At 47.7% G+C, this 15335-nt stretch overlaps 1 protein-coding gene across 5 annotated transcripts in view; it reads left to right on the top strand.

The window, feature by feature from the left end:
* The window catches only part of LOC311105215 (lysine-specific demethylase 3B-like), a 29320-nt gene extending 19454 nt beyond the window's left edge, over positions 1-9866 (top strand). For 3 of the 5 annotated variants that reach the window (XM_084147281.1, XM_084147279.1, XM_084147278.1), the window contains exons 18-24: positions 1448-1669; positions 1863-1982; positions 2830-2853; positions 5411-5550; positions 6517-6693; positions 7413-7547; positions 9031-9866. In XM_084147281.1, the coding sequence (XP_084003407.1) occupies positions 1448-1669; positions 1863-1982; positions 2830-2853; positions 5411-5550; positions 6517-6693; positions 7413-7547; positions 9031-9111 (899 nt within the window). In that variant the 3' untranslated portion in view covers positions 9112-9866. The remainder of the gene's footprint in view (positions 1-1447; positions 1670-1862; positions 1983-2829; positions 2854-5410; positions 5551-6516; positions 6694-7412; positions 7548-9030) is intronic. The other 2 variants (XM_084147282.1, XM_084147280.1) reach the window with 1 other exon arrangement.
* The last annotated feature ends 5469 nt before the right edge of the window (positions 9867-15335 follow it).

Here is a 15335-nt window from a genome sequence, read left to right as displayed (position 1 = left end):
AATCAGAAAGATTTCTGGCTCCCAGGTGTCTTTTTTATACAGGTAACGAGCTGAGATTAGGAGCACACTCTTAAAGGGAGTGCTCCTAATATCAGCTTGTTACCTGTATAAAAGACACCTGTCCACAGAAGCAATCAATCAATCAGATTCCAAACTCTCCACCATGGCCAAGACCAAAGAGCTCTCCAAGGATGTCAGGGACAAGATTGTAGACCTACACAAGGCTGGAATGGGCTACAAGACCATCGCCAAGCAGCTTGGTGAGAAGGTGACAACAGTTGGTGCGATTATTCGCAAATGGAAGAAACACAAAAGAACTGTCAATCTCCCTCGGCCTGGGGCTCCATGCAAGATCTCACCTCGTGGAGTTGCAATGATCATGAGAACGGTGAGGAATCAGCCCAGAACTACACGGGAGGATCTTGTCAATGATCTCAAGGCAGCTGGGACCATAGTCACCAAGAAAACAATTGGTAACACACTACGCCATGAAGGACTGAAATCCTGCAGCGCCCGCAAGGTCCCCCTGCTCAAGAAAGCACATATACAGGGCCGTCTGAAATTAGCCAATGAACATCTGAATGATTCAGAGGAGAACTGGATGAAAGTGTTGTGGTCAGATGAGACCAAAATCGAGCTCTTTGGCATCAACTCAACTCGCCGTGTTTGGAGGAGGAGGAATGCTGCCTATGACCCCAAAAACACCATCCCCACCGTCAAACATGGAGGTGGAAACATTATGCTTTGGGGGTGTTTTTCTGCTAAGGGGACAGGACAACTTCACCGTATCAAAGGGACGATGGACGGGGCCATGTACTGTCAAATCTTGGGTGAGAACCTCCTTCGCTCAGCCAGGGCATTGAAAATGGGTCGTGGATGGGTATTCCAGCATGACAATGACCCAAAACACACGGCCAAGGCAACAAAGGAGTGGCTCAAGAAGAAGCACATTAAGGTCCTGGAGTGGCCTAGCCAGTCTCCAGACCTTAATCCCATAGAAAATCTGTGGAGGGAGCTGAAGGTACGAGTTGCCAAACGTCAGCCTTGAAACCTTAATGACTTGGAGAAGAGCTGCAAAGAGGAGTGGGGAAAAAATCCCTCCTGAGATGTGTGCAAACCTGGTGGCCAACTACAAGAAACGTCTGACCTCTGTGATTGCCAACAAGGGTTTTGCCACCAAGTACTAAGTCATGTTTTGCAGAGGGGTCAAATACTTATTTCCCTCGTTAAAATGCAAATCAATTTATAAAAAATGTTGACATGCGTTTTTCTGGATATTTTTGTTGTTATTCTGTCTCTCACTGTTCAAATAAACCTACCATTAAAATTATAGACTGATCATGTCTTTGTCAGTGGGCAAACGTACAAAATCAGCAGGGGATCAAATACTTTTTTCCCTCACTGTATTCACTGATTCACTCACTCACTCATTTATCTCTCTTTCCAGAGCGTCTGAAGGGTAGTGATGGTCAGCCCATGGTTTTGAAGCTGAAGGACTGGCCTCCTGGAGAAGACTTCAGAGACATGATGCCCACACGGTTTGATGATCTGATGGACAACCTCCCCCTCCCAGAGTACACTAAGAGAGACGGCCGTCTGAACCTGGCCTCCCGCCTGCCCAACTTCTTTGTCAGGCCAGACCTGGGGCCTAAGATGTACAATGCTTATGGTGAGAGAAACCTTACAGACTAACACTGGGATCCCATAGCTGGTCAATAGATAGCTAGTTAGCAATGGCACCAATGTCAGCATCTCTGATCTTAGTCTCTTCTTCTTTCCATCTATCACTACCCCCACATCTCCCATCTCTTTCCGTCTCTTGCCACTATCATCCGGCTTTGTCTTCTCTCCCTCCCTCTCAGGTCTGATGGAGACAGAAGACCGGAGTGTTGGCACCACCAACCTGCATCTGGACGTGTCTGATGCCGTCAACGTTATGGTGTACGTGGGCATCCCTGAGGGAGAGGGAGACCACGTCAAGGGTGAGTAGGACCAACACCCTATCACACAGTGAGGCAGAACATATATTCACACAGCACAGCTTACCCATTACAGCATTGACGTACATACACTAAACAATGTAATTGTTAGCATGGCTAGCAATTTAGCACAAGTGATCACACCGCTACTCACACAGACATCAGCACCTCCATCCAGCAACACTCATTAATGATTGATACTTTTTTTTTTTGGTACATAAATGGTGGTCCTTGGATCTTTGTCCTTGGACAGTCATGTTTTTATTCCATCCAATGCTGCACTATCTTTGGGTTTGTTGAATTGATTTTCAGGAGTATCATTATGACAGATTTTAACACCTTACATCTAAAGGAAGTGTAAAAAAACAAAAAGTGAAAAATAAATTGAATAAAATTAAAACCAGTCATGTATAATTGGATTTGAGGTGCTCCCGAGTATTTTAAAGGAATATCGATAGGTTGACCAAGATCAAATACTGTATTGTCCCATTGAACTAAGAAAAGGAAGCCATTCCTCAGCATTGAGACAGAACAATGGTGTAAATGTTCCATTTTAGCCTGTCAGCCACTCCTGTGGCCTCTCCCAGGTTTCCCACGCTGGGCCTGTATCCACCAAGTGTCTAAGGTGTGCTAATCTATATCATCTCATTCATTATGATCTAAAAGGCTAAACTGATCCTAAATCAGCACTCGTACTCTGAGATGCTTTGTGGATACGGGCCCTGGACTATATCACTAGAGGCCTCTGACTAGCCCAACCCCCCCCCCATGAATCAATGGACATGAGCCTGGTGGAAAGACCCTGTCATGGGTCTCACATGTTGATTGTGGTAACATTTCTTGTTCACAGAGATGGATATCGCTGGATGTAAAGGTCTGTGCATTTTTATAACATTATCACCTCCTTAGCATGCCCTTCTTGACTAACATCCTCCTTTTCTCGCCTCCGCCACTCCCCCCATGTCCTTTCCCCCATGGGGTCGGGGCCAGAACACTAAGGTGGTGCCATCCATTTAACAGCCTTTGTGGTTTATCTGTGGTCTGAGTGGGATCTGCCTGTGGTCTTCTACACTGTGTAGACATGACCTTCATTAACCCACGGATAGCCAGAGTCAGTCAAACCCTGTTTAAAACCTTTTAAAACACAACTTATTATTGTTAATGTTTTACGCTGGTAGACGCTAGTAGTTTTTTACGCTGGTAGACGTCGGTATTTTTTTTTTTTTCATGTATTGCATCTTCTGTTGTCTGGGATAACTGGTGTTCTGGCCTTGACTGTTGGAGATTGGCATCTAGAGCTGCCTAGCCTGGAGGAAAGTCGGACCAAACAAGCTCACGCTCATCTAGTCTCTCCCTCGCCCACACGCACATCTCTCGCTCGCCCACACGCACATCTCTCCCTCGCCCACACACACCTCTCCCTCGCCCACACGCACCTCTCTCCCTCGCCCACACGCACATCTCTCGCTCGCCCACACGCACATCTCTCGCTCGCCCACACGCACATCTCTCCCTCGCCCACACGCACCTCTCTCCCTCGCCCACACACACATCTCTCCCTCGCCCACACACACATCTCTCGCTCGCCCACACGCACATCTCTCGCTCGCCCACACGCACATCTCTCCCTCGCCCACACGCACCTCTCTCCCTCGCCCACACACGCATCTCTCCCTCGCCCACACGCACCTCTCTCCCTCGCCCACACACACATCTCTCCCTCGCCCACACGCACCTCGCCCACACGCACATCTCTCGCTCGCCCACACGCACATCTCTCGCTCGCCCACACGCACATCTCGCGCTCGCCCACACGCACATCTCGCCCACACGCACATCTCTCGCTCGCCCACACGCACATCTCTCCCTCGCCCACACACACCTCTCCCTCGCCCACACGCACATCTCTCCCTCGCCCACACGCACCTCTCTCCCTCGCCCACACACATCTCTCCCTCGCCCACACGTACCTCTCTCCCTCGCCCACACACACATCTCTCCCTCGCCCACACACACATCTCTCGCTCGCCCACACGCACATCTCTCGCTCGCCCACACGCACATCTCTCCCTCGCCCACACGCACCTCTCTCCCTCGCCCACACACGCATCTCTCCCTCGCCCACACGCACCTCTCTCCCTCGCCCACACACACATCTCTCCCTCGCCCACACGCACCTCGCCCACACGCACATCTCTCGCTCGCCCACACGCACATCTCTCGCTCGCCCACACGCACATCTCGCGCTCGCCCACACGCACATCTCGCCCACACGCACATCTCTCGCTCGCCCACACGCACATCTCTCCCTCGCCCACACACACCTCTCCCTCGCCCACACGCACATCTCGCCCACACGCACATCTCTCGCTCGCCCACACGCACATCTCTCGCTCGCCCACACGCACATCTCTCGCTCACCCACACGCACATCTCTCCCTCGCCCACACGCACATCTAGTCTCTCCCTCGCCCACACGCACATCTAGTCTCTCCCTCGCCCACACGCACATCTCTCGCTCGCCCACACACACATCTCTCGCTCGCCCACACGCACATCTCTCGCTCGCCCACACGCACATCTCTCCCTCGCCCACACGCACCTCTCTCCCTCGCCCACACACGCATCTCTCCCTCGCCCACACGCACCTCTCTCCCTCGCCCACACACACATCTCTCCCTCGCCCACACGCACCTCGCCCACACGCACATCTCTCGCTCGCCCACACGCACATCTCTCGCTCGCCCACACGCACATCTCTCGCTCGCCCACACGCACATCTCGCGCTCGCCCACACGCACATCTCGCCCACACGCACATCTCGCCCACACGCACATCTCTCGCTCGCCCACACGCACATCTCTCGCTCGCCCACACGCACATCTCTCGCTCACCCACACGCACATCTCTCCCTCGCCCACACGCACATCTAGTCTCTCCCTCGCCCACACGCACATCTAGTCTCTCCCTCGCCCACACGCACATCTCTCCCTCGCCCACACGCACATCTCTCTCTCGCCCACACGCACCTCTCTCTCTCGCCCACACGCACCTCTCTCTCTCGCCCACACGCACCTCTCTCTCTCGCCCACACGCACCTCTCTCGCTCGCCCACACGCACATCTCTCGCTCGCCCACACGCACATCTCTCCCTCGCCCACACGCACATCTAGTCTCTCCCTCGCCCACACACACACATCTAGTCTCTCCCTCGCCCACACACACACATCTAGTCTCTCCCTCGCCCACACATCTAGTCTCTCCCTCGCCCACACATCTAGTCTCTCCCTCGCCCACACATCTAGTCTCTCCCTCGCCCACACATCTAGTCTCTCTCTCGCCCACACACACACACTAGTAGTTCCCTTAGAGATAATGTTCAATCAGTGACTGGCTGGTGTTTGCTCATCCCTGTCTGTTTGGTCCTGCAGAGGTGATGACCACCATCGAGGAGGGTGACGTGGATGAGATTACCAAGAGGAGGGTGTATGAGGCCAAGGAGAAACCCGGGGCGCTCTGGCACATCTACTCTGCCAAGGACGCCGAGAAGATCCGCGAGCTGCTCCGCAAGGTCAGGGATCACCGTCACCACATTCATTGTAATGCATATCTGGACATTCATTTTTGGTCTATGCATTATCTCTGGGAAATGGTCAGGGAAGAAACTAAAATGGTTGCTTGGCTTTTTATTGTAGTTCTACTGTTCCCATGAGAAGTCCCAAATTGACCCCTATTCCCTATAGTGCGCTACTTTTGGGCCCCTATTCCCATAGGACTGGTCAAATGTAGTGCACTATATAGGGCAGGGCTCTCCAACCTTGTTCATGGAGAGCTACCCTTCTGTAGTTTTCACTCCAACCCTGTTCCTGGAGAGCTACCCTTCTGTAAGTTTTTGCTCCAACTGGGGTTGGAGTGAAAATCTACAGGAGGGTAGCTTTCCATGAACAGGGTTGGAGTGAAAACCTACAGGAGGGTAGCTCTCCAGGAACAGGGTTGGAGTATACACCTACAGGAGGGTAGCTCTCCAGGAACAGGGGTGGAGTATACACCTACAGGAGGGTAGCTCTCCAGGAACAGGGCTGGAGTATAAACCTACAGGAGGGTTGGAGAGCCCTGATATAGGGAATAGGGTGCCATTTAGGACATAGACATTGTCTCTCTGATATACCATTAGCATGTTACTATGCTTTACCATTAGCGTGTCATTATGCTTTACCATTAGCGCGTCACGGTGCTTTACCATTAGCGTGTCATTATGCTTTACCATTAGCACGTCACAGTGCTTTACCATTAGCGCGTCACGGTGCTTTACCATTAGCGCGTCACGGTGCTTTACCATTAGCGCGTCACAGTGCTTTACCATTAGCGCGTCACAGTGCTTTACCATTAGCGCGTCACGGTGCTTTACCATTAGCGCGTCACGGTGCTTTACCATTAGCGCGTCATGGTGCTTTACCATTAGCGCGTCACGGTGCTTTACCATTAGCTCGTCACGGTGCTTTACCATCAGCATGTCTTTCCCCTCTGACTGTGTCAGGTGGGCGAGGAGCAGGGCCAGGAGAACCCGCCGGACCATGACCCTATCCACGACCAGAGCTGGTACCTGGACGGGGTGCTGCGCAGGAGACTGTATGAGGAGTATGGTGTGCAGGGCTGGGCCATCGTACAGTTCCTGGGAGACGCCGTCTTCATCCCCGCCGGGGCTCCCCACCAGGTGGGTACTAGGGGAAACACTGGATGTAACAGTGGAGGTTTAGATTGAGACGTTTTGGGTTGTTTAATGGTTACATAGGGCCAGAGGGTACACGTGGGGTGTTTAATGGTTACATAGGGGCAGAGGGTACACGTGGGGTGTTTAATGGTTACATAGGGCCAGAGGGTACACGTGGGGTGTTTAATGGTTACATAGGGCCAGAGGGTACACGTGGGGTGTTTAATGGTTACATAGGGCCAGAGGGTACACGTGGGGTGTTTAATGGTTACATAGGGCCAGAGGGTACACGTGGGGTGTTTAATGGTTACATAGGGCCAGAGGGTACACGTGGGGTGTTTAATGGTTACATAGGGCCAGAGGGTACACGTGGGGTGTTTAATGGTTACATAGGGCCAGAGGGTACACGTGGGGTGTTTAATGGTTACATAGGGCCAGAGGGTACACGTGGGGTGTTTAATGGTTACATAGGGCCAGAGGGTACACGTGGGGTATTTAATGGTTACATAGGGCCAGAGGGTACACGTGGGGTGTTTAATGGTTACATAGGGCCAGAGGGTACACGTGGGGTGTTCCTTTGGCTGTATAATATTTATACTCTTGCTTCTCTCACACACACATTCACTCGTTCTCTCTGTCTTGCCACCTCTCACACTCTTTCAAAAACGAATCTTTCACACACTTCCCTCTGTCTTTCTCATCTCTCCTGGCTGTCCCCCCAGGTCCATAACCTGTACAGCTGTATCAAGGTGGCGGAGGACTTTGTGTCTCCTGAACACGTGAGGCACTGTTTCAGACTGACCCAGGAGTTCAGACACCTGTCCACCACACACTCCAACCATGAGGACAAGCTGCAGGTACACTTCGACTGCCTCCTGAATGACACCCTATGTATTGCACTACTTTTGAGCAGGGTTCTGGTCAAAAGTAATGCACTATAACTACGCCTCCACTAAATATACAGTGCCTTCGGAAAGTATTCAGACCCCTTGACTTTTTCCACATTTTGTTACGTTACAGCCTTATTCTAAAATGGATTAAATAAATAAAAATCTTCAGCAAATTACACACAATACCACATAATGACACAGCGAAAACAGGAATACCTTATTTACATAAGTATTCAGACTTGAAATTGAGCTCAGGTGCATCCTGTTTCCTAAGATCATCCTTGAGTTGTTTCTACAACTTCATTGGAGTCCACCTGTGGTAAATTAAATTGACTGGACATGATTTGGAAAGGCACACACCTGTCTATATAACGTCCCACAGTTGACACTGCATGTCAGAGCAAAAACCAAGCCATGAAGACCAAGAACCCGATGGTTACTCTGACAGAGCTCTAGAGTTCATCTGTAGAAGGACAACCATCTCTGCAGCACTCCACCAATCAGGCCTTTATGGTAGAGTGACCATACGGATGCCACTCCTCAGTAAAAGGCACATGACAGCCCGCTTGAAGTTTGCCAAAAGGCACCTAAAGACTCTCAGACCATGAGAAACAGATTCTCTGGTCTGATGAAACCAAGATGGAATTCTTTGGCCTGAATGTCAAGCGTCACGTCTGGAGGAGACCTGGCACCATCCCTACGGTGAAGCATGGTGGTGGCAGCATCATGCTGTGGGGATGTTCTTCAGTGGCAGGGACTGGGAAACTAGTAGGATCGAGGCAAAGATGAACGGAGCAAAGTACAGAGAGAGATCCTTGATGAAAACCTGCTCTAGAGCGCTCAGGATCTCAGAATGGGGCGAAGGTTCACCTTCCAACAGGACAACGACCCTAAGCACACGGTCAAGACAACGCAGGAGTGGCTTCGGGACAAGTCTCTGAATGTCCTTGAGTGTCCCAGCCAGAGCCCGGACTTCAACCCGATCAAACATCTCTGGAGAGACCTGAAAATAGCTGTGCAGCAACGCTCCCCATCCAACCTGACAGAGCTTGAGAGGATCTGTAGAGAAGAATGGGAGAAACTATCCAAAAACAGGTGTGCCAAGCTTGTAGCGTCATACCCAAAAAGACTTGATGCTGTAATCGCTGCCGACGGTGCTTCAACAAAGTACTGAGTAAAGGGTCTGAATACTTATGTAAATGTGATATCTTTTAAAAATATATATAAATTAGCAAAAATGTAAAATCCAGTTTTTGCTTTGTCATTATGGGGTATTGTGTAGATTAATACAAAAATAAATGTGGAAAAAGTCAAGGGGTCTGAATACTTTCCGAATTCACTGTAGGTCAATGTTGTGAGAAGGAATAAAGGTTTGAATTTATTATCAATCAGCTAAACAATCAGTATTGTTGTAATGAATTGTAATTTTTATGGGATCTCTGTTCTCTAGGTGAAGAACATCATCTACCATGCTGTAAAGGACGCTGTGGGGACACTGAGGGCCCACGAACCCAAGCTAGCACGCTCTTAGTGCCCGCTACACACACACACACACACACACACACACACTATCTGCAGTGATAGAGTAGAGGTGTCAGTGTGCAGAAAGAGAGGGGCTGTGATGTGCTCACACAACTGTTATTTTTGTTGGGGGGGGGGGGGGGGGTCTATAGTCATCGCTGTTACAACACTCTCTACACGTCTTAGTTGTTTTCCAATTTACTTCTGATCAACGTAGTATTTAAGATCAGAGCGTGTCCTGTTTGTGTGTGGAAGAGAAGGGGAGCCTGTGATGTGAGCTGACGTGCCTTTGGAGTGAGGGGGTTCAGCTTCTCTGTAGTGTCTGACTAAATGTTTTGCGATAACCGTTCACCTGTTTTTGTAGATTAAAAAAAAAAACTTTTCCTTCCACCTTCAGTGGTGGAATTGGGACTTTTGAAAGAAACAAGCATTGAAGGGAACTAGACCAAAGGGTTGTATTTTTTGTTGTCTTATTTTCAATTAAAAGCAAGGACTTACGTGTTCTTTTTTGTGGGGGGGGGGGGTAATTCAGATTGTCTTTGAATGCTTGACAGAGCGTGGCTTGGAGAGAAATGTCTCCATTGGTTTGGTCACTTTTGTTGTCCCAAGGTTTGAATAGATTAACTGCAGACTTCAAAACATTGTACAAGGATCACAATTCCAACCGAACAGAAACGACTGGCCGTTAACAGTGTATCAATATATATATTAATGATATTAGCAGTCTGTTTTGATTTTTCAAAATAAAGTTTACAAAAAATACAATTTATTGTTGTGTGCTCCTAATTTCAGGTGATTCATACAACTGTTTTATTGTTGTCATTTAATGATGAACACCAACTAATGTTACATGTCTTCACATCGTAATGTTTATGGATCAATAGGGGGGAAAAAAGTGTACAAATGCGCTTCAGCCCCAGCTTAAACAAAAAGGGAATCAGGTGCTGGACTCACAAAAATATTCCTTACTTCCGGTCACTTCAACAGATGACTATCCAGGAATATAAAGAAAAATGTCTGTTTCTGCATTGATCTGATACGTTTATTATTGGGACATACAAACAGGCTTATGTTTCGGCGTAATCGCCTTCATCAGAGCCTTCAATAGAAAAGGGTGGGAGGCATCTATAAGCCTCAAGGGAATGTCCCACTCGCCATTACATTTACATTTTACATTTACGTCATTTAGCAGACGCTCTTATCCAGAGCGACTTACAAATTGGTGCATTCACCCTATAGCCAGTGGGATAACCACTTAACAATGTGTTTTTTAAAATATATTTTCTTTATCTTTTATATATATTTAATTGATTTATTTTTATATTTATATTTTTTAAATAAAAAATTCTTTTCTTTTTTCTTCTTTTTTTTGGGGGGGGCGGGGGGGTAGAGGGATTACTTTATCCTATCCCAGGTATTCCTTAAAGAGGTGGGGTTTCAAATGTCTCCGGAAGGTGGTGAGTGACTCCGCTGTCCTGGCGTCGTGAGGGAGCTTGTTCCACCATTGGGGTGCCAGAGCAGCGAACAGTTTTGACTGGGCTGAGCGGGAACTATGCTTCCGCAGAGGAAGGGGAGCCAGCAGGCCAGAGGTGGATGAACGCAATGCCCTCGTTTGGGTGTAGGGACTGATCAGAGCCTGAAGGTACGGAGGTGCCATTCCCCTCACAGCTCCATAGGCAAGCACCATGGTCTTGTAACAGATGCGAGCTTCAACTGGAAGCCAGTGGAGTGTGCGGAGGAGCGGGGTGACGTGAGAGAACTTGGGAAGGTTGAACACCAGACGGGCTGCGGCATTCTGGATGAGTTGTAGGGGTTTAATGGCACAGGCAGGGAGCCCAGCCAACAGCGAGTTGCAGTAATCCAGACGGGAGATGACAAGTGCCTGGATTAGGACCTGTGCCGCTTCCTGTGTAAGGCAGGGTCGTACTCTCCGAATGTTGTAGAGCATGAACCTACAGGATCGGGTCACCGCCTTGATGTTAGCGGAGAACGACAGGGTGTTGTCCAGGGTCACGCCAAGGCTCTTCGCACTCTGGGAGGAGGACACAACGGAGTTGTCAACCGTGATGGCGAGATCATGGAACGGGCAGTCCTTCCCCGGGAGGAAGAGCAGCTCCGTCTTGCCAGGGTTCAGCTTGAGGTGGTGATCCGTCATCCATACTGATATGTCTGCCAGACATGCAGAGATGCGATTCGCCATGTCAATCAAACATGTCAATAATAGCAATTTGTAAACAATACATCCATATAACTCAACATGATTTACCCCACCTAGTGAGCACAAGACTGTTTAAAAAACGTTTTCAACCAAAAAGACAGTATTTTGCTCATAGGCCATGTTCTTATGCCTCCTGACTATCACCTGCCTGATTCTGAATTAAAGGCGTTGCATGGTCAATCCGATTGTCTGCATTGGCTGTGCAGCATTTACGGTGATACAGCCTCTGCAGAAGTCAGGGCATTCGTACTTCTTGCGCTTTGCGGAGCAGCGTAGAGCTGTTGTCAAGAAAGTGAGTTTGTGTTTATACAGGTCCTCCCGCCCCAACCTACTGTCAACCAATCATGTCAATGCGGAGCTATACGGAGCCCCCCGCATTGTTCGAAAATTTGGGAGGCGCACAGCGATGTGGTATGGAGCTCAATTTGGAATCCGGAGGCTCTGCGATTGCGTCACAACCTCCATACGGAGCCTCCGACCACATTTTGGATCAAGCATAAATTGGCTTTTAGGAAATGGATGACAGAAACAGGGCAGGCAGAGACTCTTATAATACCCTCCCTCTGAAGTCTCTATTCCCAGAGAACAAGACACTGCATAATGGAACATCTAGTATATTCACATGCAAATAATTGGTCGATGTGGACCTAATTCATTTAACAAACCCTGAACAGCTGTTTTGTATCACATAGAATATGATTTAACAGATAATCAGTTACACAATGACAGAGCTATCTTGTACAGAGATTATTATTAAATGTTAAACACAATCCCTTAAAGAACAAAATACATATTACCCTGCCATATTATTAGGAGTGAATGAATGAAGACAGACTGAAGCTGTGGCTGCTGCCTAGTGCCTGCCAATTATTTGTATATACACTAGATGACTAATACTGGGTGCTGTGTTGAAGTCAGCGTGCCTCCAACCTGGCACTCCCCCGCCGTTGTAAAAATGTTTTTGGAAGCTATAGAAATGCATTAACGTCTACATTCGTTTTTGCCACATTTATTCTACTGAACAAAAATATAAATGCAACATGTAACAATTTCAAAGATTTTACTGAGTAACAGTTCATATAAGGAAATTAGTCAATTGAAATAAATAAATTAGACCCTAATCTATGGATTTCACATGACTGGGCAGGGGTGCAGCCATGGGTGGGCCTTGGAGAGCATAGGCCCACCCACCTGGGAGCCAGGCTCAGCCAATCAATTAGTTTTTCCCCACAAAATGGCTTTATTACAGACTGAAATACTCCTCAGCACCGCCCAACCCCCCCTCAAACGATCCCGCAGGTGAAGAAGCTGGATGTGGAGGTCCTGGGCTGGCATGGTTACATGTGGTCTGCAGTTGTGAGGCCGGTTGGATGTACTGCCAAATTCTCTAAAACGACTTTGGAGGCAGCTTATGGTAGAGAAATTAACATAAAATTATCTGGAAACAGCTCTGGTGGACATTCCTGCTGTCAGCGTGCCAATTGCACGCTCCCTCAAAACTTGAGACATCTGTGGCATTGTGTTGTGTGACAAAATTGCACATTTTAGAATGGCCTTTTATTGTCCCCAGCACAAGGTGCACCTGTATAATGAGCATGCTGTTTAATCAGCTTCTTAATATGACACACCTGTCAGGTGGATGGATTACCTTGGCAAAGGAGAAATGCTCACTAACAGGGATGTAAACAGATTTGTGCACAACATTTGAGAGAAATAAGCTTTTTGTGTATATGGAACATTTCTGGGATTTTTTCTTTAAGCCCCCGAAACATGGGACCAACACTTTACATTTTGCGTTTATATTTTTGTTCAGTGTATATTACTTACTCTTTAATGCATACTTTTAAATTATATTATGTGAGCTAAACATAAACATTTAAAATTAAAATATAACATATACCTTAAAGTATAATTTTTTGCGATTCCTAATGTTACTATCCCCACCACAGCAAAAAAATACTTAAATACATGTAATTTTGTCCTAGCAGTCAAACAGCGAAATGGTTCCAATCATTTTCCCACTATACCTTTTTCCCATAGGGGATTTTAGAAACACATAAAATAACGGCTGTGTTTTGTGTAGACTTACCCTGGCGTGACGTTTTGATAACTGTGTAAATCTCTCTAGGACAAGGTGACTTTCATCAATATATTTGCCTGTATTTAACCCCCAAAAATGAAATTGTAATGTGGCTGTAAGAAAGAGCTAGAAATGCCATGATGATCTGGACGAGACTGCTGAATCAAGGCAAATGTAAGAATCTCTGGATCACAGGAGGCTGCTGAGGGGAGGGCGGCTCATAATAATGGCTGGAATGGAGTGAATGGAATGGCATCAAACACATGGAAACCATTCCATTTATTCCATTCCAGCCATTACTGTGATCCCTCCTCCCCAATTAAGGTGCCACCAGCCGCCTGTGCTCTAGATTAACTGTCTAATGTTAGCTAAATGTAGTAATTAATAAATTGGCTACATTTATTTAAATGGACAATTCTGTGAACTGTCTTGTGCAAGTTTTAAATTGACACAATACCTGTTAGCAAAGGTGTCAGCTAGAGATGACGTGCAGGAGCTTGCAGGGGTTTGTAGTTTTGCATGATGTCTACTTTGATGCTAATTAGCATTTTAAAATCTGAGAGTAAATGGATCCGAATATTGATAACAGTCACCTTGTCCGAGAGAGATTTACATGGTTATCAAAACATCACGCCTACACAGACCTAATTTTTATTACACATTTTTCTTCCCAGTTGGTAGTTACAGTCTTGTCCCATCGCTGCAACACCTGTACTGACTTGGGAGAGACGAAAGTCGAGAGCCATGCGTCCTCCGAAACACGACCCTGCCAAGCCACACTGCTTGCTTAACCTGGAAGCCAGCCACACCAATGTGTGGGAAGAAACACCATACAACTGGCGCCCGGCCCACCACAGGAGCGCTAGAGCGCGATGGGACAAGGACATCCCCGGACAATTGTGCGTCACCTCATGGGTCTCCTGGTTGCAGCCGGCTGCAACACAGCCCGGGATCGAACCCGGATCTGTAGTGATGCCTCAAGCGCTGCAGTGCCTTAGACCGCTGCACCACTCAGGAGCCCCTACACAGCCCTTATTTTAAGTGTCTCTAAAATCCCCTATCGGAAAAATGAATGGTGGAAAAACAATTGGAGCCATTTCCCTGTTTGACCGCTAGGTTTTATGACACCGCCACTGTGGGGCTCTATGGAGGACTTCTCCTACTGGGGAGTGCCAAAATGGCCGACCGATGGCTTCAAAGCCTGTCAATGGCCAATACAAAGCATCAGCAATCCAGGGTTTATATACTCATTACATTTATCCAGAGCGACTTACAGTTAGTGAGTGCATACATTCTTTTCATTCTGGTCCCCTGTGGGAATTGAACCCACGACCCTGGCGTTGCAAGCACCATGCTCTACCAACTGAGCTACACACAGTATCAAGCAATGTCTGGGTCTGGGACATCAGTGCATCTGACATTTCACTGTACAGGGCCTTTTGGTCGTGTCTGCATAGCTACACTAATTAATTCAGCTCCTATACATACGACCAATTTAATTGTGGCAGTAACCAGTTGCCTTCTCTGTGGGCTAGACAAAACAGTGTGGGCGTGCCCCTTTAAGAGAAATAGGAATTTCAGTGATTTCAATGCAACAGATTCCGAATACACAATAGTAGTAATGGGAAGTTCGGCTCTTTTTAATAACTCTGATCTTTTCGATTAATTCAGTCAAAAGAACGAATCTTTAGACTCATTTCGTTCATTTGAGTCAGTAATGCCCAGAGCACGCAGTACCCCCTACCGGCGAACAATGAACTAAAAACTCGAAATAATCATGATTCTACAAGCCTCTCGTTTCACATAAGGGGCTTATTGGAGCTGTCATGTGACTGAGACTTGTAAAAGCGTTCTTTAAACAATGTACATTTGTTGATTGCTAGGCATACAAATAAGATTATTTATTGGTACATTTGAAACGAGGTTTAGTTGTGGC

Source organism: Coregonus lavaretus (assembly GCF_964263955.1).
Source record: "Coregonus lavaretus genome assembly, chromosome: 29".
In the NCBI taxonomy this organism is placed as follows: Eukaryota; Metazoa; Chordata; class Actinopteri; order Salmoniformes; family Salmonidae; genus Coregonus; species Coregonus lavaretus.
Note: the sequence above shows the minus strand (reverse complement) of the source record. Positions and strands in the feature narration are given on the sequence as shown.